General features: G+C 44.6%; 1 protein-coding gene across 1 annotated transcript in view; it reads right to left on the bottom strand.

The window, feature by feature from the left end:
* Positions 1 to 26803, bottom strand: part of trpm3 (transient receptor potential cation channel, subfamily M, member 3) — a 79390-nt gene that overhangs the window by 32428 nt on the left and 20159 nt on the right. Inside the window, exons 2-8 of the mRNA XM_076164763.1 lie at positions 15998 to 16077; positions 13533 to 13734; positions 12175 to 12388; positions 10736 to 10860; positions 9511 to 9682; positions 1836 to 2010; positions 1173 to 1296 (exon numbers count right to left, since the gene is read on the bottom strand). Of these exons, the coding sequence (XP_076020878.1) occupies positions 1173 to 1296; positions 1836 to 2010; positions 9511 to 9682; positions 10736 to 10860; positions 12175 to 12388; positions 13533 to 13734; positions 15998 to 16077 (1092 nt within the window). The remainder of the gene's footprint in view (positions 1 to 1172; positions 1297 to 1835; positions 2011 to 9510; positions 9683 to 10735; positions 10861 to 12174; positions 12389 to 13532; positions 13735 to 15997; positions 16078 to 26803) is intronic.

Genomic DNA, 26803 nt, shown 5'->3' with positions numbered 1-26803 from the left:
CCCACGAGCAAGGTGGTGCTGGCTGAGTGATCCCACACTGAGTCATGTGTGTGGTCGGCACCATTCGTGTGGGTCAGAGTTATATAAAGATTATAATTAATGAAATATATCTGTTTTTACTAACAACAAGGACTGCTTCTTGGCATAAGCTGTTTCCTGTTCTCTTAAACCTCTCTGCAGTACTTCAACTCTGAGAGTGTGAAGAGAAAAGCTTGAGTGAGTGAGTGCATGCATGTGAGTGTGTGTGTCTGTGTTACTAATTACAAATTCATTAGCAACATGCCACTGGCGACATAAGTGTCACCTTTCAGTGATCTGGCAAAGAGCAAAATACACTTTACCCAAAGTGAGTTGAAGCACGAGCAGTCAAGTGGTAAATAAGTTTGTGCTGCTCGTAATGTTAACTACAGCCGCAGCCGTCAGGACTTTGAAGCTCGGTGCCTTTGACACATGCTGGGTTTCAGACTCGGCGCTGTGTTTGGTGTGGTGTGAAAAAAAAGGCTGGCTGATGGAATATCCATGCAGCTGATCCCCGCTCATTTCTGACATTACTCATCGCCTTGTGTGCGAGTGTGTGTGGGTGTACATTATGCAGCGTGCGCCGCACATAATGACTGTGTCGAGGCAGCATTGTGCCCTGTGCGACTGTGATCAAATGTGCTACGATTAAAACGTCTACACACAAATAAATGCCAAGGACTGCAATGTACACAAGTGTACACATAGCGCCTGTTTACATCGGACAACTAACCAAAGTAATGAGACCGTTTCAAAATGACTGACACTGGTCTGTAGGGACTGAGTCCACCCCGGGAAAGCACAGTGTGTGTGTGACAGGCCCTGTTGTGTGTGGAGCTAAATACTGCCAAAGGGGTATAGACTCTCAAGGTGGAGGCCATTTGGTCCCTAACGTCAGCTGAATACATTTACATCCACTTACCATAACACTCCATACATAAAACATGGGGGAGTAATTGCTTCGATAAAAGTTGCATGACGTGAGAGCATTATTTGACAAATCCATTTACTTAATTCTTCATATATCCTTATTTTAACTTCTATACAGCGGAGACCTCAACGCTTAAGTGAACAGTGTAATTACCACCTTGGAGGTGCGAACGTGCACACGTGCATGCGCGCGTGCTTGTGTCTTAAGTGCAAGACACACTCACCAGCTCCTTCTTCTTCATGCACTCCATGAGTATGATGAACAGATGTTGGGCCTGCGTGCGGCTGTAGGTGAAAGTCTTCTGGATGGTGACCAGCAGCTGGTCTCTCAGAGACTCGTTAATTATTCTGTAGAGAGGCGAAAGTGTGGAAACAAGAAGGGTGGATGACAGAGAGAAGGAGAGGAAACGGTGAGGGGGCGACAGAGGCAAAGTCGGCAAATTGGATTTGTATGTCAGTAAGTGAAAACAAGGTTGACTGGGCCTCTCAGCACTACTATCGATCATTCTGAGTCCTTGGTGAGATGTGAGTGTGTAAGTCTACCTGGACATATACAGCTGTAAAAACTCTTTTCAACGAATGTCATGCCTCATGAGGATCACAAATGTTTGCTTGTGACTTACTGAAGCGCATCAGTCCTAAAGAAAATCATGTATATTTGGAGAATCTCGTGTTTAATTCAAATCTACTTCAGCCTCTTTCACCCTAAAAACTGCAAACCTGCCAAACTACACTGCTGATTTACAACCACAACACTGAAATATTGGATCCGTTTTTTTCCGGTGTTTTTGCACTGCAGCATGACGTGTGTGTGTGTGTGTGTGTGTGTGTGTGTGTGTGTGTGTGTGTGTGTGTGTGTGTGTGTGTGTGTGAGAGCCACTGCGTACCCCCCCTCCTCAGAGTATTTGTGTCCAAAGGCCAAGATGTCTGAGGCTCTGCCGCTGCCGTCACACACCACCACAGGGACCGGGGGTGTGTCCCTGAGGTATTCCAGCACTATGGAGATGACATTGGGACCTCCCTCCACAATCAGAGCCACCACTGGTACACCCTGACCGATACCTGCACACAGTACAAGAGCCCAGAAACAGGAGAGCAATCAGAATCAGTATACAAATACAGATACAAATTACAAAACAATAAGATAAAAAGATAAAGAATCACACATCTAAGTGTCAACCGTCAAGACACTGTGTGCCCCCTAATTATGTTTGAGCAATCTTTAAAAAGCACCTGCACCAAAAATAACCAGCCCACTTCTCGCCTTGTGCTCTGTTCCTGTGCGTGCATGCATGTGTGTGTGTGTGTGTGTGTGTGTGTGTGTGTGTGTGTGTGTGTGTGTGTCAGTCACGGAGCCATAAATCGCCTGCTGTGCCGCACAAAAATGGCTCCTCACCTGCTAATCAAGGGGCTATTTGGAGTAATTGCCCATAATTATCAGGCAGGTTTTTCTGCATACAGAGGGCACATAAGTAAGTTATTGATGCACTCAGAGGAATCTCCTGCATCATTCCTACGCTACACCTGCTTCTGATTTCCTCCAAATACTCCCGGTGTTCTCTTTAAAGCACTTTAAATCCAGTAAAGCCCAGAGTCCAAGCCTCTCTTACCCTCCTACACATCCCGCTCTTTCCCATTTTGATCTCAGCTCTAATCCATTGCCCAAAGCACCGTTTCACTCCTAATCCCGCAAACCTTCTCAATTCTTTCAGTTCTCTTGCTCCATTTCCCGTAATGTCCCTTCTCTTTCTTCTTCAAGTGGTTTTGTTTTCTGCTCCAAGTTTCGACTCTCCTAATTCAAAAGCTGTGTATTCGCTGAACCCTCCTTGTTCTAGGCCTGCATAATTCACTGAGAAGAAAACATAGCCTTCCTCTCGCACACGCAAACAGACCCAACACATACAAATATGTGCATGCATACTGTATGCACGCTCAGAGACACACTCACGGGGCCTGTGCGTTTCAGAAGCATCCCATCACCGTCACGATTTGCCTCACACGGCCTTGCAACCGGGACAGTTACATAAGAGAATATTTTAGGGTGACTCGCTGACTTCAAAGATGTAAGACGTCACTGAGCCGGAGCAGAATGTGAGTTAGAGCGAGTGAGAGCGAAAGAGAGAGAGGGACGGAGACGCATTTTTGATTACATTATTACATTCAATTATTTGGTTGGATTTGGTTTGGATGTTTGTTTTTGTTGTTGCCTGTACGTGTGTGTGAGCTTGCAGTTTTGTCATAGGACTTATTGATATTGATGACTACTGAGCTTTGCAGGCAACAGCACAGTATCCAAAGCAGATTATGGTTCTCCTGAAAACCACCAAGGAGCAGCAGAGGAGGAGAAGGCACAGCTGCATCATGGCTAATTTCCCTTTGACTTACCTTCCCCTTCAAAAGAGCAGGCCTGCTAAATGCTGACGTGTCTCCTCACACTCAAAGTCTGTTTTTCTAATTGGATTTAGTTTAAACTTTAAACTCTAAACTCCAGTGGGAACTGAAGCCTTAAATTCAGCCTTATTAAAATTCTGTGATGTTGTTCCCAGTCATTTCTTCTAAGGTAATTATCGGCTGGTAGAATGCTGAGAGTGCTTTGTATTATATCCTTTTGTAGGGCCTAATTGTTGTCCAAACATTTGTCTTTTGCAGGATAGAAACATTAATTATTGAACCATAGTGTGTTTCCTCTTCCCTGGAACTTGTTTGGGTTGGGGCAAATTAGCACTAAATTGAGATGGTACACACTTTTCTGAGCCTCCATGTCATAATCATCAGAGGGAAATAGCTTTTTCTGTGAACCTGCCCAGTTCTAGTCCAAGTAAATTTGGCTATAATGTAACTCTCAAATCAATCATCTTAAAATCTACATGACAACAATTTGATTTACACACTTCCCTCGGTCTCACTTTATTAGGCCTTTTCTCCTGCATTTTCTCTCTCTGTGTCTCCCTCCCCCATCCATTTTTAAGGAAAATACCCTGAAAAACTGAGGAAAAAATAGGAGACAGGTGGTGGAAGACACTCACTGGGCAGAGCCTTCTATTTTTAATCCAGCCTGGAAGCCATATAGAGGGATAGACAGAGTTGGGGAGATAAAGTGTGTGAACAAGGCACACATAACATGCTTAAATGGACCTAATTTAGGATGCCTCAATGACTCATCCACCATGTGTGTGTGTGTGTGTGTGTGTCTATCAGTTTGTCCTCATATGTCAAATTCATATCAGCACGACTGGAGGTGATGTGCTGCAGAATGTGGGTCATTGCTGCACCCCCACTAAACACACACTACCATCTATGATAACACACTTTGAAATTCACATGTGGTCAGACTTGACAGTGGTGTAAAAGGTTGATTTCACTTCAAGCTGTTATTGTTAACGATGAGGATCTGAGTGTAGCATCCAGCGCACAACAATATTATTAGGTCTTTGTTTCTGTTACGCTTGGGTGATAAAGTTTAACTGCCGATCATAATTGTTCTCCTGCAACCAATGACACGCATGATATGTCGAACTATTGTGGTTTCTGGTCCATCTCACCTGCATCTCTGCCCCCTGCACCGCCATAAAGGAAACAGCGTATTTGCCCTCAGTGTGTGTGATTTGCAGTTACCAGCGACAATTTGAGTTATAACGTGGATTTGTTTGTACCTCGCTTCGCTGTCTCTTCGCTTCGTTTTTAGCCTGGGAGCGTCCTGTCGATGTTGCACGTAATTTCCGAACATTTTGTTTGTTTGGTCGATTCACCTGCATCTTCTTGAACTTCGTCCGGTCACCATTTGTTGTCTCGCGACACCTCTCGCTCGCGCACCACGAGAGTTGTACGCGAAAGTAAAAAACAAGTTGGTCGTCCAGTCAATGAATGAACACAATTCGTGGCGACGTTTCAATCATGATGTTTCCGCTGTCTTCTGCTGAAGGCGCAAAGTAGCAATGGAAGTGTGTGAAACAGCGAGGGGGATATTTCAGGATATTACAGACAAGTGCTGTCATTTTGGAGGTGTCTTCTAGTGACTAGTGATGGAAATAAAGTGTCGGAGACAGGAAACTTTACACCCGTCTGAGAGTAAGGCTGTGTCGCAGAACACTTTTCTCATAATCGGTGAAGAAACATATGTGACGGGCAGAGACATTTGTAAAGTACAGTAGCTTTGATTGGTAATTCACATTAGTAAGGCACTTCTAAACCTATACAATGTGAGTTTAAGTGGTGTGATAGATTCTGACCTTCCCGGGCTTAAGTCCACCTCTCTGCTGCTCGTGAGAGAGTTGAGATAGAAAATGAATGTATGGATCAAAGCACAACAAAAACCATAATCCTAATTTGACACTTGAACAGCTTGAAGAGTGGCAATATTATTAGCTCCATATGAGAGATGAAGAGCAGCCCTGACATAAAAGTTTCCCTGGCCCCTCCAGTGCCTTATAGATGAGTACTTCCACCTTTTTGACCTACGACGTACCTGTGCTTCACTCTAATCTCCTCTGTAGGCGCTGCTCCTCAGTAGAGGTCGGACTAATCTGCAAGACGAGGCCTCGTGGCTTCACAATTCAATTATCTGCGGCTACTTATATTGTTCACCATCAATGTATACTGTGATTAATGAAACTGCAGCTATAGGAGGTCGGAGAAGGATATATGGTCGACACGGACACAAACACACGCACATCTGCACCAATGCACAAAATTTACAAAGTATGTTTGCTCCCAGTAAAATGTACCTGCTAATCACAGTCAAGTAGAACACATTAAAGAACTCTGCAACCTTTACGTTGGTTTACATTACTTACTCCAACACACACTGGCTCTCAATACCCCATCCGTCTCTCCTTAGTTCTTAGTTCTATATTTCCTTCCCTCTTTATTCAACTCTTTTCCTCATCTGCTACAACTGCGATGCGTATTATAGCCACTACGAGACAACATGTTTAAGAACCACGTGGCGGTGTAGTAAGTTAATGCTGCTCATTGATTTACCTCCAGAAGTATGATATTTAGAGGAGAAAGAAACTGGAAAATAATTCTCCTTTGCAGCACAGCAATAATAACCCAGAATTGAAATGTGTAAATAACTACCCAATGTTTGTTTACAAGCCTTCTCCCTCTGTGTGCATGTGAAGCATCCAGTGCTGCCTGAACTCAATCTGTCTCACATAATCCAGCTTCATTTGCAGCTGACACATTCTGGCTGGCTGGACCAAACGTCACATGAGAGCAGTGTATCTACAGCACGGCACCAAGCTGTGCATTTAATCTAGCATATGAATATGCTGGCCGTGTGCTATGTTTGTAGCCTTCCAACCCCATTGTCCTGTCCAAATACATTTATTTTGTTTACGCCCGACCGACCGTAGTGTCGTCCTTTAGAACTTTCTACTGATGAACCACAGGAGGCGACACCTTCCCCCTCATCTATAATCCAGCAGGGATCAGAGGACATGGCATGTAGAGCAAATACAAATCTTGTCATAGGGGGAGGTTGTGTTTAAAGGTTAAGGCTGTGCAGAACTTCCAGTGATTAATTTTGACAGGTGCTAGTGGTGATGTTAGACCTGACAATGGAATGCAAGGAATGCATGTAAGATGGTCACAAATGTGTTGTAGCAAAAGAGTCAAAGTGTACAGCCATTTGTTTTTCATCCACAAAGTTGTCACACGCTGTTGTTTGTACAAAATAAATGATCACTTTTAATTTTTGTCCTGTCCAAACATTCCTGTGGATAAAATAGAAATGGCTTTGTCCTTTCATTGACAAAATTCAGGTTTCATCATGGAATGAAATGTTTATAACGTGTCTCTGTAGAATAATGGATTCATTGAGATTTGTATTTAGTGCATTCGATATTGTAAACAATACGCCAGTATCAGATAATCTCAGGCAACTGGACTTGGACTAAAGGCTTGAAAATGTTTCACCCTTTATCTGAAAGGTTTCTTCAATTTTAACAGACTGATGGGGATTTCGAGGATTTAACCTCTGTGGAGTCATAGTCAGGGACGTCCAACTTCTTCAAGCCTTTATTAACAAGTCCATTTGCCTAATATTAACTTTCCTTGGATACCATGACCTAGATGACTGGGAACCTTCACAGACAACACGCTAGCATACACATGCTATACATCAGAGATAATAAATTCCATCCAACAACTACATTATCAGTTGCAGAATCAATATCATTGAGTCCATCAATCACATTGTGACCACTGAAATGGAAAAATTCACCCCAGGGGAAGATGAAGCATTTGTAGCCATCACACTGCTTTCATCTCGTGTTTGTTTAAAATGTTTGTGAGTGTGTCAAGAGGAATTAGAAAGAAAGAATGGATTTCCGTACTGGTCTGCTACCCACACGTTGGGCAAGTCAAGGTACACCTTTTTTCTCCTGTTCACTTTGTTTATTCTTTTTATGGCAGGACTGCAGGCTGTAGTTTGACCTTGTCTAGGAGCCCTTGAGCTAAATGTGGAAGTAAAGGATGGGCGCATACAACAACCTACGGTACATGAATAAAGACACGCTGGGGCTGCAGGATTACTCGACACAGTAGTGCTTGTAACAACAGCACAACAATAAGAGAATGGATTTGTAGTAAAGTGAGACCTGTTGCATTTGAAGGAGAAGCTTGCTGAAATACAGGTAGAGCAAACTAGATCACAAAGCTCAGGCTAGTCATCAATGTCACACTGACCTCAGCATGGTGTGGGGTTGAGGTCAGTGTGAGAGACTCTATAGTGTTATGGATGGTCAGCGATGCATACAGATGATCACCTCTGCGTGTTTCGACAGATGATCCCAGGCAAAATTTGTGGCCACCTTGGAAGGTTGCAGATACGCGTAAACGCAGTCAAGTGACAGATTTACGTGCGGGATGGTCCATTACCATCAGATGGATGGTCAGATGCTTGCATGACGACTGGGCATCCCTTTGCCTTCCCAGCCTCTTTTGTATGAGTCCAGGCATAGGATGACAAAGGGAAGTCCATGGGTCACATGACTGTATGATGGGCAAGGAAGGAAGTAAATTCCTTTCCTGTCTGTTTCAGGGTTGCTGCTGATGGCTAGTATCCATTTCTTTAATACGTGAATAGAAAAGAAAGCAGTGGATGACCTTCAGATGGTGTCATGTAAGATATCCTTAAAATGAGTAATAGTCCATGGGTAAATATAAATGGTGTGGACTAAGTGCAGGAAAAGGCAGCGTATGCCATCTAGAGCCGGGATCCCATTCTAACCTAAAACCGTCTCGACCAGACACATGCCTTAATGTTTACAAGACGAAGATGAATTTGTGTCCACGTCCAACACAACCCGGCAGGAAACAACACCTTGTTTGTAACATCTCACCTCAAGTCACTGTGTTTGTTAGCTCTGATGCTCTAATGCAAACGATATCATGCAATGTGGGATTGAATCTATAAACTGTAACGTTTGAATTGTGACATTGAGGCAACTTGCAGCGCTTCATGCTAAATGCGCAAATTCATATCAACAGAACTCAGAGAAAATGATCTCAGGACGGCAGTTTGTTGACATGAAATCAAAATGGCAACAATGAATCATGACTGAAACAGCAAATGGCCTTTCCCTGATTCAGATCCATTCCCAGCTCTGCCACATTAGAAACAATGCTCATGCGAGGGTGTTGGAAAATGCATTTAAAGGGTATTAGGGATGTTTTGTTTGTGTGTGTGTGAATGTGTGTGAGTGTGTGAGAGATAGAAGAGAGCATTTTGTGTTCATGCAAATCCATTCGGTTTCTCGCTAAGGTAAAAAAATGAAAATTGAATTCAGAGAAATGCAATGTGACAAGAGCTCCGCCGCAAAACTGTCCACACACACAGGCAAATATATTCAGATAGACATCCGCAAATGAACAAGAAGGCAAAACCTGGCATACACACCTGCATCTTAATACACTTACACATGCACAAACAACCATACAAGTATTCTCTTGCTGTCTTTTCACGTGCATAATATAGCTTTGATGCACAAATTAGAAAATGAGGGCATGGAGGGATAGGGAAACATAAAGAATATTGCCTGAACCCTGTTGATCAAACGTCTGTCAAAATATATGAAAACACCAAGAGCGTGTGTGTGTGTTTGCAGCCCAATATTGGAGGACGCCTCCCAGGTAACTACCAGCCCCCCGGCTTAGGTGCTTCCAGGCCTCTCTTTCTGCCGGTTTGATAGAAAGCTTTCTGTTGGTCCCCATTGTTGGGAGACAAGGGTTAGCTGGCAGGTTCATTCAAGGACAGAGTGATCAGAGCTGCCAGGTTGCTTTAAAAGAAAAGAGTAAAGCCATCTTGAGTATAGATGGCGGTTTTAAGGGCTCAAACAGAGCTGTCTGGAATATGACTGAGGAATAACAATGTTTGTCTGGATGCACATGGAAAAGATTTGATCCCAATTAACCCAGAGAGGCGTCATTGATAAAACAAGGCTCTGTGTTTCATTATGCTGTTATCGCTCACTGTGCCCTTGTTGTTTAAAACACATCCTGTAATTTAGGTTAAAGTAGGTCAGTTTATTGGCAGTGTGAAGGCATGTATCCACTCACGTGTGTTGATCTTCTGCAGGGAGATGTGCTTCTCTAACTGACGCCGCAGTTTGACCTCGGCGCCGTACTTCCCCGTGGTGCCATTGTCAGCCAGGATGAAGTGGGAATGGAGGCTGTTCAGGACTGTCAGTTTGCTCATGGGGTTGGACATGGTCTGGTATGGACGCACCACCTGGCCCGGGGGGAAAGAGAACATCATCTGAGAAGCCCAGACAGGTTGCTGGATGACAGGAGTGTGTGACAAGCTGGCATAGGAACAGTGTGTTGTTTCGGGGTAAAATCTGTTCATTTCAATTTGATCGGGTCAGTAAGGATCAGCTTGTTTGAATGTGTGTGTGTGTGTGTGTGTTAAAATGGCCTCTTGTCAGTCAGTGTAATGTGGCAAGAGAGAGCCTTAGTGGGCAGACATTATAAATGTTTAAAAATGAGTGAAAAACTAAAATTGCACTTGCTGAGGTAAAACTGCAAGCAGAGACAAAATGATTCCAACAAATGAAGCAATGTTATCATTTAAGAATTTGTACTTAAGAAGCTCATCTGTAAGCAAGTAGTTTTCATTTGTTTCTATAATTGGAGTCAAAGAGTGTCTTCATTAATTGTTTATCTTGTTAAAGTTATTTGCCAAACCCATCAAACATGCAGACTGCTGCATTAATTTACAGTACAGAAACATGTACTGTGTGTACATGTACTTTTTAATTACACTTATATTACGCCACAAAATGGTACAATGCTTCTGAAACATTAATGGCAATTTACACACATCTTAAATTTGATCCCGAGAGAGCACACATACGGTCTCCCATTTTCTCATTAAGCAGATGTGTTTTTGAGACCTATCATGCGTAAAAAGGGTTCCATCATCTCGTTTCTGGCACTGTCATCACTCGGCTTTGGTTGACTTGCTCCGTGTGACACATTGCTGCACGTTCTGAAGAATTTAACTACAAATGAACATCGATTCCTAAGATTTTGGACGACTCAGCGGTTTCTCCGCTGTTTCCATGCCAGCTGCCCGGCTGGTTTTGAAGGAGTGTTGATCTCAGATTGCACCGGCTTACTCAGCATCTCCACTGATAAGCTGTCAACAGCAATTTACAGGCTGTGGCCAACTGTGGACGTCAGTGAATGATACTTTCTCCTATAAGCATGTGAGCAAGTGATAAAGCACACATGCAGCAACTGGGTAACGTGTTTGGTTCCGTTTGTTCTCACAGGGACTTACATCTTTTCCAACCAGATCCTCCTGATTTTCCACAATTCCCCATGGAGCGATGCCAATGGTGCAGATCTTCCCCCTTGACTTTGAGGCGTGGTCTTTCAGTGCATCACCTACATGGCGAATCACCCCTGTATGGATGTGTGGGTGTGTGTGTAAGGGAGAAAGAGAGAGAGAGAGAGACAGAGAGACAGAGAGACAGAGAGAGGGGACAGAAAAACAGATTGTTCAGCCTGAACTTTGATGATACCCAGCCACTCAATACACACACACACACAGAGTCCTCACCCTGGGCCTCTGGATGTTGCCCATTCAGACCTGCAGAACATCCTCTTCCTTCTCTCTCACTGACATCATTCATTCTTTTCGCTGCCCCACCAATCCTCTCCTCCATTCATTATTCAGCCCTCTATCTCTATCTTCTTCTCTCTCCGCTCTCTGCACTCCTGTCACTAAAACCTACTTTATTGTCCTTTCTGCATTCATGGTGCACGCTCGCACCACCGTTCTTTCCGTCTAGTTTCGATCTCTCCTTTTGAACTTTGGTTAGTGTAGTGCGTCTTTTTCTTCACTGGCAAAATGAATCAGGTTAGGCAGAAGGCTCACTGTTCGCAACCTAGAAAGCTTGAACAATAGCAGCATTGAACTCCCATAATGGAGGGAAAGTAAATAGTGAGGTGAGATAAGGCTTCTATTATCAACACCACACTGCTGGAGCAAAGGCTGTACACTAATTCATTCAGTCTGACTCAGTAACTGCTGATATATAATTCAATATACTGCACTCGTAAAAATGGGGGCAGCTGTCAAACACATTTATATTTTACCAATTTGTGTCTGCTTCCGAATCACTAATCACGGCTTATCGAGCCTAATTCAGCCAGGAAGAAAAAACTGCATATATCTGTTCATCCCCTGACCTTTGGGCCTTCCCAGCATTCCCCAGTGTTCACAGTGATTCCTGGCAATCACTTTTGCTACTGTCAGACATGAAAGCTGTTCCTTTCCAGGCTGCTCTCTTCATCTCCATCACTGCCGAGACCCCATTAGGGGAATTTCACAGCTATGCAAAAGGTTACGACCTCGTTAAAATAGAAATTCATGATCCGGTCCGAGCACCAACGGATCTCATGTTAGTCAAACTTCAATAAATAAAAAATCCTTCCAATATACATAATGACTAAATTTACTAAATCCCTCGACTCCCAGCAGACCGTGAGCATCCCAAATCTACGATTTGTCATTAATCCCTGAGTTTAACATCTTCACATCCTTGAGGAGCTTGATAAATGCTAATAACTGCTAACTAATGCTGGAAACTTGACGTATCAATTGAAAATGTGTGGCTGTTCAGTGTGCATGAAAAAAAGGTTGTCGAGCTTAATATTTGAGAATGCGTGCAACAAACCCATAATTCTTCCACTCTAAACAAGCTCCCTCCTCACCTGTGTTAACTCCTCCAGTGAAGATCCAAGCTCCGGTCGTCATGGCAGCCTTGATGAGCCCCTTGCCAAAGACCTGTTTGAGTTTTGGCTGTAATTCAAAGTTCTGCAGTCCCCCGTGGACTGAGATGAGCAGCTTTGGCAGATCCAGCTGCCACTCCTTGGTCATCAGGTGGAGCAGCAGGTCAGGCTTGGTGTCGTACGACACCCGCACATACTGCAAACAGAAGGAACGAGTTAATGCTGCAGTCAACACACACACAGCTCTACTACATAATTATGACATAAACAAAGGGTGCAGACCTGCCCCCAGCGCACTGTATGTGTTTTATGATTCGCTTATGAGCAGTATGGAGCAGATGTTTGCTATGATTGAAGAAACCCATGTATTATAGAGCATCTGTTTATGCTTCCAATGTAACATCAGACATCCCACCTGACATGTGTCTGCTTGAATAATTTAACACTCTGGGTGAATCAGGCATATTTCAGCTTCAATCGTGTGAATTTCCTGTTACCATAGCAATGGAAACGATGTGATCATTTCACCGGTTGTTATGTGGTTGCAGTGGCATATGCAGGATCCACTATGATTGATTAACTGATTCATCGGTACGATTCCCATTTCAGCTACTGCAGACAGGAGCGATATTTCATTCAAATCAGTAATTATACAGCAATTATTAATACTCATCTGCCTGACTTTGCTTTCTGGATTCTTGCAGATGTGCTGGATTTTAGGGCATTTTGCACATGTGTGGTTTTTTGGGAATCAGATTGTATTTATTCCACTTTGGTCTTCTGCATACACTAAACTAGAGTATTGTGAAGAGAATCTGGACCGAGCAAGGTAAATAAGTTTTTAATTTTTATGTTGAATCCTGCAACAAAATATGAGGGACTCTGTTGAAAATGTTTTTAGAAGGGAGGTTTTGTGAATATAATGATAATCCCTCATGAGAACCAAGTAATATTATGATAATACAGCTGGAACAAAGCAGGGATCAGTTTAAAATTAATACTTATAATAATCTGGTGTTAAGTATTTGGTTATTTGAAAAATAAGCACCTGAGCCTCCACATCCTTCATGTCGCCACACAAGCTGACAACATCAACACAACAGTTTGTTCATTTACCCACAATTCCCTCTATGTCATAGAATCCTCATCAGGTTTTGACAGTGTGTGAAATGTCAAAAAGAAAACTTGTCAATTACTGGGATGTTGCATCAATTTTCCCTGTCGCCCTGACAACTGTGCCAACAACAAGCGTTCATTTTAGTCCAACGAGCATCCTACACTGTACGTGTGCGGCTACACTGTGAGGGTGAAGATGGAATGTTTCTGCATCAGGGAGTCACCATGGCTTTGTTGGAGTGTCCTCCTCCCTGGAACTCGATGGTGCCAAAGGCGTCGGTGGGGCTGAGCTGCGTGTGCTTGCTGATGGACCATTTCTCTGACAGGCTGTCATTCTTGGCCAGACGCTCCGCCTTGTCATTCTGGCTGGTGGAGATGCCTGGCGGCAGGCCCACATGCTGACCTATCAGGCGGCCACAACAGCACCTGGATGGGAGGACAGAGTTCCCCATTCTTGAAACCTGTGAGTAGCCATGCTTTCACCTGCCTCACCTGATCCTACATTCGGTGAGGTTGGAAAAGTTAGGAATGGACCAAAGTGCCGCGCACATTGTAAAAGGCTTCAGCCGGAATCCGTGTTTAGGGAGTGTGAAGTGGAAGTGTGTGAGGCTTTAAGTTGAAACTTCCATCACCGTAAAAGATCTGTTTAGTTGTGTTAAAAACCACAAAGAAATATTGCTAAATATATACAGTATCAGCACTGGGGTTGATGTATAGGTTCTGAGCCTTGCATGGGACTTCTTTCCACCGTACTCGCCTTCAGAATTGAAGCAGTTCTGCAATGGGATACTGCAGTGGTTTTATTTAGCTCAATTTTTAAAAAGTTTTTCCTCTGCTGTCCACATAATCCTTCACAGCCGATACAATGTTCTTATCTGAGGGCACAATTACTCCTAAAACCTGGTTATAGTTGAAAGCTCACAGCACCTTGGGTATCCCTGAAATTAGGGGATTACACCTGAGGAATCATATTATTAGCCATTCTCACTTTCTTGGGTGAGAGGCTAAGAACATATCATTGAAAAGAATATTTTATAGTAATATAATCCTTTATGCAAAGTAACTGACATCCTGAGAGACAGGAGCCTCAAGCAAAGGGAGCATTAAGCGTTGGAAAAGAGGGTGAGAAATGGTGAGCGAGTGAAAGAGAGAGGGAGAGCTGTCACTGTGACGTGTGTGGAGGTGAGAGGAGAGCAAGGCACAAGTAACAACTGGACATCTACTGTAGCTTTCATCTCCTGATTGAAGGGAGAAGAGGAGAAGTATCTAAAGCTGTTGTAACGCCTCTGCATCTTTGCTTTCTGCTCTTCAAAAACCCCCTGGAGTTTCTCTCCCTTGTTCTGTCTCTGGTAGCTTCAGGAGCTCAGCAGAATGACAGCGACATGAATAGTAGGTTTCCTACACAAATACATGCTTATTCAGATGTACTGAATACAGCTTTCAAATGGCTGTCGTGGCAACCCTGGGGGAGAAAGCAGTCAGAAGGCTTTGATTATCAGTTCATGCATCTGTCATCTCTTTGCAAAGGTGGTGCACCTCCCTCTGCCTTGTGTCATGTCTCCTTACAAGAGAAAAGATGATCTGAGTTTTAGGAGCATCTCCTTTCCTTCCTTCCTTCGGCTGCAGGCTTTTATGTTTTGCTGTAGTATTGCTCATTCTGTTAAAACTTAACAAGCAAGCCTTCCTTTTTGAGTGTGTCATGGTGTGTGTGTGCGTGTGTGTGTGTGTGAGGACTGATACCACAACAATAAGCCTTCATCCCCTCAATCTGTCACCCTATGCAACAATGGCAGCTATAGTAAAGGATCCATAACATCACTGGGACAATGATTTTGCATAGAGGAGGATTTAAGGATGAGGGGTAAAAATGTCCCTGTTTAATTTCCCCAATGTGCACGTATCATCACAAAGGCCTTCAAGTGTTAATATTACACAGAAAGCTTTTATAACTGTGCCTTCACATTCGCACTTTGCAGTACTGTAAATGGACAGGCAGTGTATTCCTGTTAGCATTTTACCTTGCCTATTATTGTTTCAAGAAATAAGCTTTCAAAATAGTATTGTTAATAGACTTCAAGCGGTGACCTGGTCCTGACTGTCACAAACGTTCAGTCGCAGCGCTAAACTAGCTATCTGGGCTTTGCAAATGCATAATGTCAGGCTTGAAATGTTTCTCATTAGTATGTAATTTCTACCTGTGATGCAAATGGAGGGCAGCGTGCTGTTGCTCTGAAGCGTGATTTAAAAGGTCAGACACAAAAACAGGGGTTGCATGTGTGCGAGAGGCCTTTCCATTAGATAAGTCACCTTTAAAGTCGTACAGCTCTCGCTAAAGGCAGCTACTTGAGATGGGCGGCGTTTACGTGGGGTTTGGTTTGGGGGCGTGTTCTTGTTTTATCTTGTGAAGTCATGCAGGTTGAGTGAATTGGAAACTCTACATCGCCTGTAGGTGTGAATGGAAGCGTGAATGAATGATTTGTACCCGGCCTCTTGCCAAATGAGCACTGGGATCGACTCCAGCCCCACACCACTCTGCACAGGGTAAGTGGCTAAAGAGAATTAAACATCTAAATCTATAAATCTATGTATTAAATCAACAATAACAATCAACAAAATGGATTTCAAAACATTTTAATATGTTTTCTTGGTTCCGTCTGAGCGTATTTAATTAAATAGTTTTGTTACTTACCTATGGGGGTCTTTGGCGCTCACTATGATATGAACACATTCTCTCTTGCTGAATGCTCTTTCTATCCACGATTTCTGTGCCTGCAGAGAGAAGAAGAAGAGAAGAGAACTGTTAGTCAGGCGATGGAGCCGCGACCTGGCATCATCTCTCCCTCTGCCTGTTTCTAATAAGTTTGCTGCCGTTAGCGGCGGAGGCAGAGTCACGTGACGGGAGCGCAGGTAGAGAGAGCGTAGCAACGCCATCTGAAACGTCCTCAGGCCAGTCAGGTTAACATAAACACAGATGCTGTTTGTGAGACGAGATGGAAACAGTGAAGACGGGATTCATCTGCCGCTCTGCTTCCCTGTGAGAATTCCAAACAAAGCGGCGGCGATGTTTGGATCTCAGAGTACAACTTGGCACGTTAAAAAAAGACGAGTCAGCATTTTCACACACAAACTTGGTTAAAGCAGGAACAGCAACACACACACATACACTCACACACACACACAGCCTGCACACACATAATAGATGGATAGAAACACATTTGCTGTCGAACTGATTTACATACTAAAGACAGTCTGGCGTGAGGGTTTATGTGACCAGAGATGAGATGAAGGCTGTGTGTGTTTACAGCAGTAAATTATGAGATGTGCTGCGTAGACACACTTCTTACATGCAGCTATAGACGCCTCGATTGAGGCATTAAAGTGTGTATGAGGCCTTGGCAGCCAGTATTGGTATCTGCAGCGAGTCGGAAGGACACATTTATATGACTGGAGCCAATTATGTTGCTGCAGATACAAGCAGTGTGAACACAACTAACAGAGCAGAGGACAGCGCTTTGGCACGGAACATGACATATAAAAAAAGATGTTTATGTTACAGTCTTTTGGTCAGAGCCCTTTATAGTTACTGGAGGGTTTTGGAAGCTTTAAATCTTGGCACCAGGTGGAATAATTGATAAGTTCATGGCCCTGATCAACTCAGTACAGATTTATTGGTGTAAAATCAATTCATATTCACTTTCAAAGGAGAGTTATTTCAGGAAATGTGTACCTTAAATGTAAATATAACTTTAGGTAAGATGCAGTTAGAGATTACTGCACTAAAAACACATAAAGAAACAACATGAAAATAATAAAAATTGGATTGTCAGGTTTTGTGGCACTGACGGTCCACAACTGGATACAGTGTCATAATGGGGCACTAGAGGATGGTCACACACACATGCACGCGCACGCACACGCACACACGCACACGCACACGCACACGCACACACACACACACACACAGGAGGTTACACACACACAGGAGGTAACACAGACTCAGATCCCTCTAACCCGTCACAGCGGCAGTGGAAACAAAGGGAGGGAGCTTCTTTCTGTTTGGTTAAGTTTTTGGGGCTTCTGGGAGAGCAGTCGCAGCTCCTCTCCCAGCCCGCAGAGCTGATGAGAGCTGCTTGTACAGGGCTTTCCCCATCGCCACGGCTACAACAACACACTCCCTCGTCTGCCTGACTGGCCCCTGTCACAACCACAGCATGACAAACAACCCCCCCTCCCACGCACACACACACACACACACACCTTTGTCTCAGGTGGAATGCTGCACACAGACACACTTACCCTGTAACCCAACTTCCCATGATTAACCATTACTCTAAGGGGGCTCAACCTCAGACGCGGGGGCAGGGGGGAGGGACAGGGGGCACGCTTATATCTACATCATCCCGAGCCCGTGATGACTCAGCGGGGGCTGCAAAAAAGAAACACGCCCCCGGACCACTGCCACTCTATACCTCTGACAACGTATTCATCCGCCTGCTTGTCCAGGCACAAATTAGATCTGGCCCACGAGTCGACGGTGTGGGCAGGAGCTTGTGGTGGGCAGATTTGTGCGCTGCAGCTCTGCAGCTCTGCAGCTCAATCCAGCCCAGGCTCCACCTCCCCTCACACACACTGGAAGACTTGTCGTTGGGATTCATAGCTATAGTCTCATTCATTTGTCGAGATCTTGTTACGCCCTCCGCATTGTTGTGTAAATGCGCTTCCTCCACCGTTCTCGTTGTGTCCCTGCTTCCCAGTCGCACCCCTGGGCTGTGTGAGGAGAGGGGATCTCCCTTTGAGCGACTTGACCTGAGGTTTCTTCCATTTTTTGTGAGGTTTTTTTCTTTTCCTGTAGACTTTGGGCTCTTAGCCTGTGAAGCTTATCTGTAATACTGGGCTGTACACACACATTAGTCGACTACTCTCAAAGGCAGTGGCATTAAACTACTGCACAGAAGAGAGGATAGTACAAATCCTCCTTGACTTGTTAAAATCTCCGGTCGTGAAAACCAAAATGTGTTTAATATGTAAAACGACACTCATAAAACATGAAAAGACAGAAAGCACAGAGGCTTCCACCTCTCATCTCTCTTCTCCTCTCTCCTCGCTCACCCTTTCTTTCCTCTCTTACTTCATAACACCGCACATGGTATGCACATCGAATTCGTCAGCCCTTCATTTCCCTCTTATGCGCTGCAGTGTTGCTTATGAGATTGGACATGGTGTGATGAGATGGCACACGGCCTGCACGCCATCGTATAATTAGGATTCATCACTGCGGTACACACACAAACACACACACACACACACATACACACACGCATGCATAGGTCAGCCATCTAGCACAGCGTGGATTGGACCGGAATGCCGTGGTGAAACGTGTCACACAGTCTGTTAGGGGTCTTGACTCCATTACACGCAACCTCAGCCACCTTCATCCTCTCGTTCCCTCCTCCTCCATTGTATCTCTTTGTTATTGCCACTGGCAGGGAGCTGAATTGAGAACCATATCCAATCAAGAGGTTAATCTCTCCTCTTTCTCTTTTCCTTTCCTTTCCTTTCACTGGTAGCATGAACAGCTCAGCATGCGGGTTGCTTGTTTATATAGACGCGACTACACAACATGCACACTCGCACCAGAGCAGAACGCTCGCCGCATTCATCATTTTGAATTCTGAAGTCTGAAATCACCATTGTTTCCCTTACAGGTTAATTCCAAAAAGCGATTAAAGCTGCATCTTTGCCTTTCCTGCGTTCATTTTCAAATCTCAGACGCTTCACAGTGAGTTTGGTGTTGACTTTGCTTGCAGATTGAAGCAAATACGGAAGCAGCTGCTTTCTTTTCTCACACGATTTGAGTTTTATTCCATCATGCGGCAAGTTGTTGACATTCCAGGCAGAACAAAGAACAGATAAATGTTAGTTTTGTATTTCGGTTTGCTCCAGATCTGTCAAAACGCTGTTATAATTCTCCTTTTTCAGCTGTCTCAGTCCTCAAGGATTTAATTAGGACTGTCCGTGATAGCACCTTATTGAGATGATTGTTGTTAGAGATTCAGGCAGATCTGGTGCAAATTTGAGGATAAAATATGTAAAGACAGAAGGTGTTAGGTGTTTACTTTTGTTTACTGTCTATTTATCCTGCAAATAGTGGATTTGATTTATTTTGGGAATAAGTCTTATATGAAGTCTAAAGAGATGATAAGAATTTCCAAGATTTAATCAGAACTTATTCAGAACACAAATAAAGATCACATCACATCCTCTATCAAAATGAAAACGATCAATTTTTCCCTTGAATTAAAACGGTGCAGTCAGATATATTGATACATTTTAACACGAGGAAATTCAAATTCGATTTGGAACAACAGAACATTTAAAGCTCAGGTTTGGTTGTCGTGACTCACCCGTTTCTGTCGATGGGCTGCGTCGCCGTGGACTTCCTGCCATAAACACTCTGCCGTGTGTTTGGAGGCCTAAGGTATGTTTAAATACTCAAACTAAAACTCAACGAAACTACCCAGAGCAAACAGTACAGGTGGCCACTCAGTCCAGAGGGGTCTGATCTACTGTGGCCCCTTCAGCACTGATGGAATGTTGTGATTGTGATTGTGTGTGAGGCTGTGCGTGCGTGTGTGTGTTAGTGTGAGTGCGAGTGTGTGTGCGCGTCCACATGCTTACTGCTGCTCCACCAAACATTTGTCTCAGCAAACCAAACTGATAACTAATAACTAATAAAAGCCAGCTAAATGAATACAACAATGACACAGTCGATGAATTGTCAACCTGTGTCATAATAAGCGTTTAACCCTTTAGTAACCATGAGTTAAAGACCGAAGCCTTATCCAAGTGACGGCTCACAGAATTAGCTGCTGTCCTCCTCCTCTCACCGGCACCAGACCTGTGTCAGACTTAAATTAAAGCTGCACAATGTGTGTGTGTGTGTAGGTGTAGGTGTGTGTGTGGCCTCCCTCTGCTACCTTTCTGTCAGAGATCAAGACTGAGGGGGGGAAGACTGGATGGAGAGCCTATTAGGTGGAGCAACATGACATTCGTCTAGCCTGCTCACCGTCTTTAGTTTGGCCAATTCGCACACACACACGCACACACACACTTTTGGCATTGCCGGCATATTTCTCCTGCTGCCTTATTACAGTGGAAAGATTTATCCCCCATCAGTTTGGATTTATTTTGATCAAGGGGATTAACAGACCTGAGTTATAACACAGTCCAGGTTTAATTAGCAGCAGCAGTGGGGGAACTGGGCTGAAATACACCATTAACTGTAATACTCTTTACTGTACACACACACACACACACGCATGCACGCACGCACGCACACACGCACGCACGCGCGCACACACACACACGCACACACACGCACACACACACGCACACACACGCACACACGCGCAAACACACACACGTCAATGTCAATGTCAATGTTTTAACACACTGGCTCATTGGAATGCTGGATACTGCAGGACAAGGTAGAGGTGTAACACACACACACACACACACACACACACACACACACACACACACGCGCGCACATGCAGCTTGCATGCCACTTGCATCCTTTCAGTACACCTACTGTGTGAGGCCAATAACTGCTTGACTTGCCTCCTAAAATACTTTTTTACATCCACGAAAACACACTCAGAACTTTGTGCTATTCGAAGCCTCGATAAAAGTCGAGTACGTCACAAAGCAAACATGTGCTTCAAAGCTGCAATGTTATTTTTAGCAACCAAAGCTAGAACACGATGGGTCCCCTAGGACACAGCTGATCCTCAGAATCCTCTGTTCAGCAACGTGTTTGTAAAGGATTAATACAAGCTGATCGGTCGTCAGAGGCAGAATTTATAAAAAGTGCTCGATGGATCGATGGAGTCTGGTTCTCCTCCCGCTGTTCGTCCGTGTCCTTCTAAACAAAGCGATGTGGGATTAATTGTATTTTAACGCAGCAGTTTGCGGAATGAGTGTGAAATCTGAAGCATATTCAATTTCATCCACCACAAATTCAATTATGATAAAGGCTTCGACATGCCACTTTCACCTCGTTCCCCTGTAGATAGATTACATCACCAAGTAGAGTTAAGACAAAAGTACTGATCTCCTCCTTGGAGATTTAATGCTTTTGGATGGAAACAATGTGTCAATCTATGAATATGGGTGTGTAAGTAAGTGTAACTCGTGGTGATCGTGGTCACATTTGCATGATTTTCATTTTATTTATTCTACGACCTTTGAATGGACCCTTATAGAGTACAGCTCAGAACATTCTCTCAGCTACTTCCTGTTTATCCAAGGCTGTGGTGAGAAGGATAGGAGTAACAAATATGACACCGGACATCAACAACTTGAACATTTTTACCATGTCCCGTTCAAGATTCTTAACCGAGAGATTATTTCAGATAGTATTGCAACTTCCAAAGTCAATTCATCCACTGACATCCGTCCTCTGGATGCCGTCTAGATTCTAGATTCGTGTAGTGACCAAAGAGCATTAGGGTGCGTGCGTGCGTGCGTGCGTGCGTGCGTGCGTGCGTGCGTGCGTGCGTGCGTGCGTGCGTGCGTGCGTGCGTGCGTGCGTGCGTGCGTGCGTGCGTGCGTGCGTATGTGCGTGTGTGCGTGCGTGCGCGTGTGTGCATGTGAAATAGTGGAAATAAATGTGGGCAAATGAAGAGATGTAGCATGCCGAGATGCTATTAATGCTGACAGTGACAAATGTATGTGCTGGATGTAAACCAGAATGGATTGGCCCATTTGTGCTGTTCTTATTGTCAGGAGGTGAACGAGGCTGCAGCACACCAGCATCTGTGAGAGCAACAAATAGGTTTATCTGTATGTGTAGCGCTGGTCCACAATGTATAATGGAAATTATAATATGTATGTCAGAATTTGATGAATAGTCAAATTCTCTATGTATCAATACCAGGTTTGAGTTTGTGTTAATCTGCCCAAGAACCAGAAATTTACAGAAAATGCGATGATGTTATTTTTTCCTCAGTGGGGGGGAGGAGAGAGGGGGGGGGGGGGGGAGTATCTCTTCAGTGATCTGAACACTCAGCAACCAGCTGTAATTCTCTCCCTGCAGGGCAGCCTGTGGGCACCAGTACACATATATTTGATAACCCTCTCTTTCTCTCACACACACACACACACACACACACCCAAGGGGGAGTTTTCCACTTGTTTCAGCATTTTCCAGCTTAGGTAAGATTTGGACCATAAATCTTAAAAAAAAACAAAAAAAAACGATCCAAGCAACAGAGCTGATACACTGCACAGGTGTGTGTGTGTGTGTGCGCGTGTGTGTGCGCTTGTGTGAAAGAGGTTTTAAGCTGATCAAATGGGCTTCTCTTATCCCAATGGCTCAATAGCTGAAGGACCTCCAGCTCTCCTCTAGTCTATCAGAAGAGTGTTTAACTCTTTCCTCTCTTCAGAGTCTAAGCACAGCAGAGTAGAATTCTACTTCACACACTTCACTCCATAAACACTAGGATTTTAGAGTGAAACTTCGCCGGGGCCTCGTGACGGATTGCTTGCTGTTACATCATGATTGCCACAACACGTCTCCAATTTAGTGACCCGAATGTTTAAGTACTCAAATTGGTCAAATTCCCAACGGAAAGCAGTAACATGCTGAACACAGACAGAATGTACAGGGTTAGAGCTTTACATTTGTTTGGTGTCACTGGGATTGTTTGTTTTAATCACACGCAGTTGCACAAATTCATCCAGTTTACTGTAAGTTGGCAAATGGTTTATTTAGTTTGCATGTATTACATCATCTTACTTTGTACTTCGCAAGTCAAAGTTAAAATAGTGAAATTCTCCCGGTTGTGACTTCTGCAGCAGTTTTGCGCTCAGCTTTATACAGTTACCAACGTGTTATTTATGGATTCCGTTTTTGCAGTTTGCAGCGTTTTATAAAGTAGAGGAGCGTAGACAGAGAGAACAACCTTGAGAGCAGCCTTTCTCTTCGTTTCTCCACATGCCACGGAAATCGTGAATGCTTGTTGAAAGTAATTCATGCGCTTCCACATTTCACGTGCAGATGATGGACGTGTATACAATGCACCCTGAACGCGTTTGGAATTTGGGAAGGATGGAGTGCAAAAATAAGAGGCAGTGCATGGTGGCAGTGCATGGTGGCGTCTGTCAGGAGCGACTAGGCAGGAGGAGAGGAAGAACATCCAGAATACACAGGAATAGAAATAGGTGCAGATACTGTATATGCGATATCATCCCCAAATATCTGTGCGTGTTTCACAGACATTCATGCTGGAGAGAAACATGTGATTACACCGCCGGGATGAATCATCTTTAAATTGAATGTTCCACGTGAAAGGGGAAACGGTTGCCGAGAGTCTCTTGTGCACGACGGGCACAACTTTGATGAATATGTGCGCGTAATGAGGGAACGCTTGCTTGTTTTACCTCCTGTCCTTTCCAATCCATCTCCTGAGGCCAGAATAAGCAGCTCTCTTTCCCACAGGCCTTTGCTAAGCCGCGCAGCACATCTGATCAGGCGGGCTCTAATCAACACTGGCACGGCCATTCTGTGTGTAATGGTGGGGGTGAGGGTGGGGGAGTGAGATGAGAGAGATGCGGTGGGACGGAGAGAAGGTGAGGAAGGGTGAGGTCCGGAGTGATGAGAGATGAGATGAGGAGGGAGAAATAGGGAGTTGTGTGTGTGTGCGTGTGTTTGCAAGGGAGGAAGGATGGAGGAGAAAGCGATTCTGTGAAACGAGGTGAAGAGCGCAGGAGAGCAAGGAGAAGAGGGAGGAAAGTGAGATGAGTCAGGAATAGATTATCTATGGGACATCAGGGGCTTCGTCCAAACAGATTAAGTGGAAGAAGAAGAAGAATAAAAACAGGCAAGAACAGCCGCAGAGAGAGAAAGAGAGAGAGAAAGTCAAGAGTGTGTGTGTGTGTGTGTTGATGTGTGTGTGTGTGTGTGTGTGTGTGTGTGTGTGTGTGCGTGTGTGTGTGCGTGTGTGTGTGTGTGTGTGTGTGTGTGTGTGTGTGTGTGTGTGTTGAAGCGTAACTGAAATGTGTTTCAGTTTTATGTCTCACATCAGGTGATCCTGATCCTGATCCTGCCAAAGAAGCCTTACAATCACAAATACAACTTACAAACTTTAAACAACAACAAATAAACAAACCTTACTGCTATTATAGAAAAGGTCAAAGGTCACACACACTTTCAGTCTGACCTTCATGTTGACTCAATGAATTTGCAACATTAAACATCCAAACTGTTCATTGTGAATAAATAAATAAATAACATCATCATCATCACATTTTTTTTATGTTTGTTTGCATTTTCACGCCCGGATGAACCCAGAATCTCTCTATCGTTGAGACACATCACTCTGTTACTGATCTATTTTAGTGAATCTATTCCCGGTGCGCTTTGTTCTGCCTTCCTTTGTTTACCTGTCCATCACTGGGGGCAGGAGAAAGAGAGAGAGAGGGAGTGAGAGAGAGAGGGAGAGAATGGGGATAGAGAGAGAAGCGAGAGAGTGGGGATAGAGAGAGAAGAGAGAGTGAAGGTGAGAGAGAGGGGATAGAGAGAGAAGAGAGAGAGAGAGGGAGAGAGAGAGGGAGAGAGAGAGTGGGGATAGAGAGAGAAGCGAGAGAGTGGGGATAGAGTGAGAAGAGAGAGAGAAGGCGAGAGAGAGGGGATAGAGAGAGAAGAGAGAGAGAGAGAGAGAGGGAGAGAGAGTGGGGATAGAGAGAGAAGCGAGAGAGTGGGGATAGAGAGAGAAGAGAGAGAGAAGGCGAGAGAGAGGGGATAGAGAGAGAAGAGAGAGAGAAGGAGAGAGAGCAGTAAAATGATCTCTGCTATACTGAGCTGTGACTGACCTTGCCCTTTATATGCCTTCTCCTTCTCTTCCTCGCTCGCTGTCCTTCTCTCTCTCTCTCTCTCTCTCTCTCTTTCTTTCCCCCTTGTGTCTTCCATCAATGTATGATAGATGTATTTCTCAGGTCAGATGTGTGCATGGCCGAGACCTCTGATTAATTTTAAATGTCCAGTTCCGTTGGACGCACAGGGACACAAGGGTGTTTCATTAGCATGGCTGGAGGCTCTCTCTCTCGCTTTATGATGCTTTCTGATGTTCACACGGGTGATAAAACGCCAGACGTGTTGGCGAGCAGGGACAGGTCGCTATTGCTGGTCGACATCTTAAAGTGTGGTGGACTGAGATCGATGGCTAAAAGCTGAAACGGAACGGAAAGTGTGAAAGAAAGAGGGAGTGAGAAAGAGAGAGAGAGAGAGAGAGAGAGAGAGAGAGGAATATAGCTCTCAATGTCAACATAGCAGAACCTGTATTTATGTTTACTAAGCCAAAGCCGAAATGAACAACTGACACACACACACACACACACACATACACACATTGTCGCTCTCTTTTCTCTCTCCCTCTCTCTCCGTCACTCTCGCTGTTGTTTTCATCTGACAAATTTCCTCCTCTGGCACGCCATTGGTTTGATCACACACATACACGCACACACACCAAACACATTCTACGCTCGTAGCTCGGGGGTTGGATCAACACAGATCCAAAGCGCGGTGGTGCTGTAATCAAATCATTAAGCACCTATTGATCTATAGACCACAGCCTCTGCTCATGTCTCTGTGGAGCCGCTCGCCAATCAATATGTAGTTTGGCCAGTTGGGAAACTCAATCTGTCTCATGGAACTGATCAAGCTATCTCCTCTTCTGATCTCTCTCTCTCTGTGTATGTGTGCGTGTGTGTGTGTGTGTGTGTGTGTGTGTGTGTGTGTGTGTGTGTGTGTGTGTGTGTGTGTGTGTGTGTGTGAGACTGAAGAGACACCTGATCCCACAGACAGGTAGGATGGATGATAATGGGAAGTGTTTTCTGCCCTTCTTCACACACACTTGTGTGTGTGTGTATTGGGTGTCTGTGGGTGGAGTCTGATCTGGGTGATCAGGTGATATGCGGGTGCAGGTGCAGCGGCATGAGGGTCCATTACGTTTTGCCCCAATGGCCTCGCAGGAGCCGTGTTTTTTCATTCAGGTCATAACACTTTCTCAAATATCCTCCGCTCACTTCATCTCTCAATCTCTCTCTCTCTCTCTCTCTCTCTCTCTCTCTCTCTCTCTCTCTCTCCCTCGCTCTCTCGCTCTCTCGCTCTCTCGCTCTCTCTCTGTCTCTCCCTCGCTCTCTCGCTCTCTCGCTCTCTCTCTGTCTCTCCCTCGCTCTCTCTCTCTCTCTCTCACCCTCTCTCTCCCTCTCTCTCTCTCTCTCTCTCTCTCTCTATCTCTCTCTCTCTCTCACTCTCTTTCTCTACCTCTGTCTCTCTCTCTCTGCCTCCATCTCTTCGTTTGGTCTCCCGCGCCGCGTGCCTGTCTCACTGTCCTGGCGCTCCTGGCAGGGGGCTGAATGGTGTTACTATGGTTACTGAAAACTAGCAGGAACCCCCACCCCCCAAACATTGGCCCCTGAGGTATCGCTGGGA

Source organism: Genypterus blacodes, unplaced genomic scaffold (assembly GCF_046128005.1).
Source record: "Genypterus blacodes isolate CSIRO-AG114 ecotype Tasmania unplaced genomic scaffold, CSIRO-AGI_Gbla_v1 ptg000138l_1, whole genome shotgun sequence".
Classification (NCBI taxonomy): Eukaryota; Metazoa; Chordata; class Actinopteri; order Ophidiiformes; family Ophidiidae; genus Genypterus; species Genypterus blacodes.
This window is presented reverse-complemented; position numbering and strand designations above follow the sequence as displayed.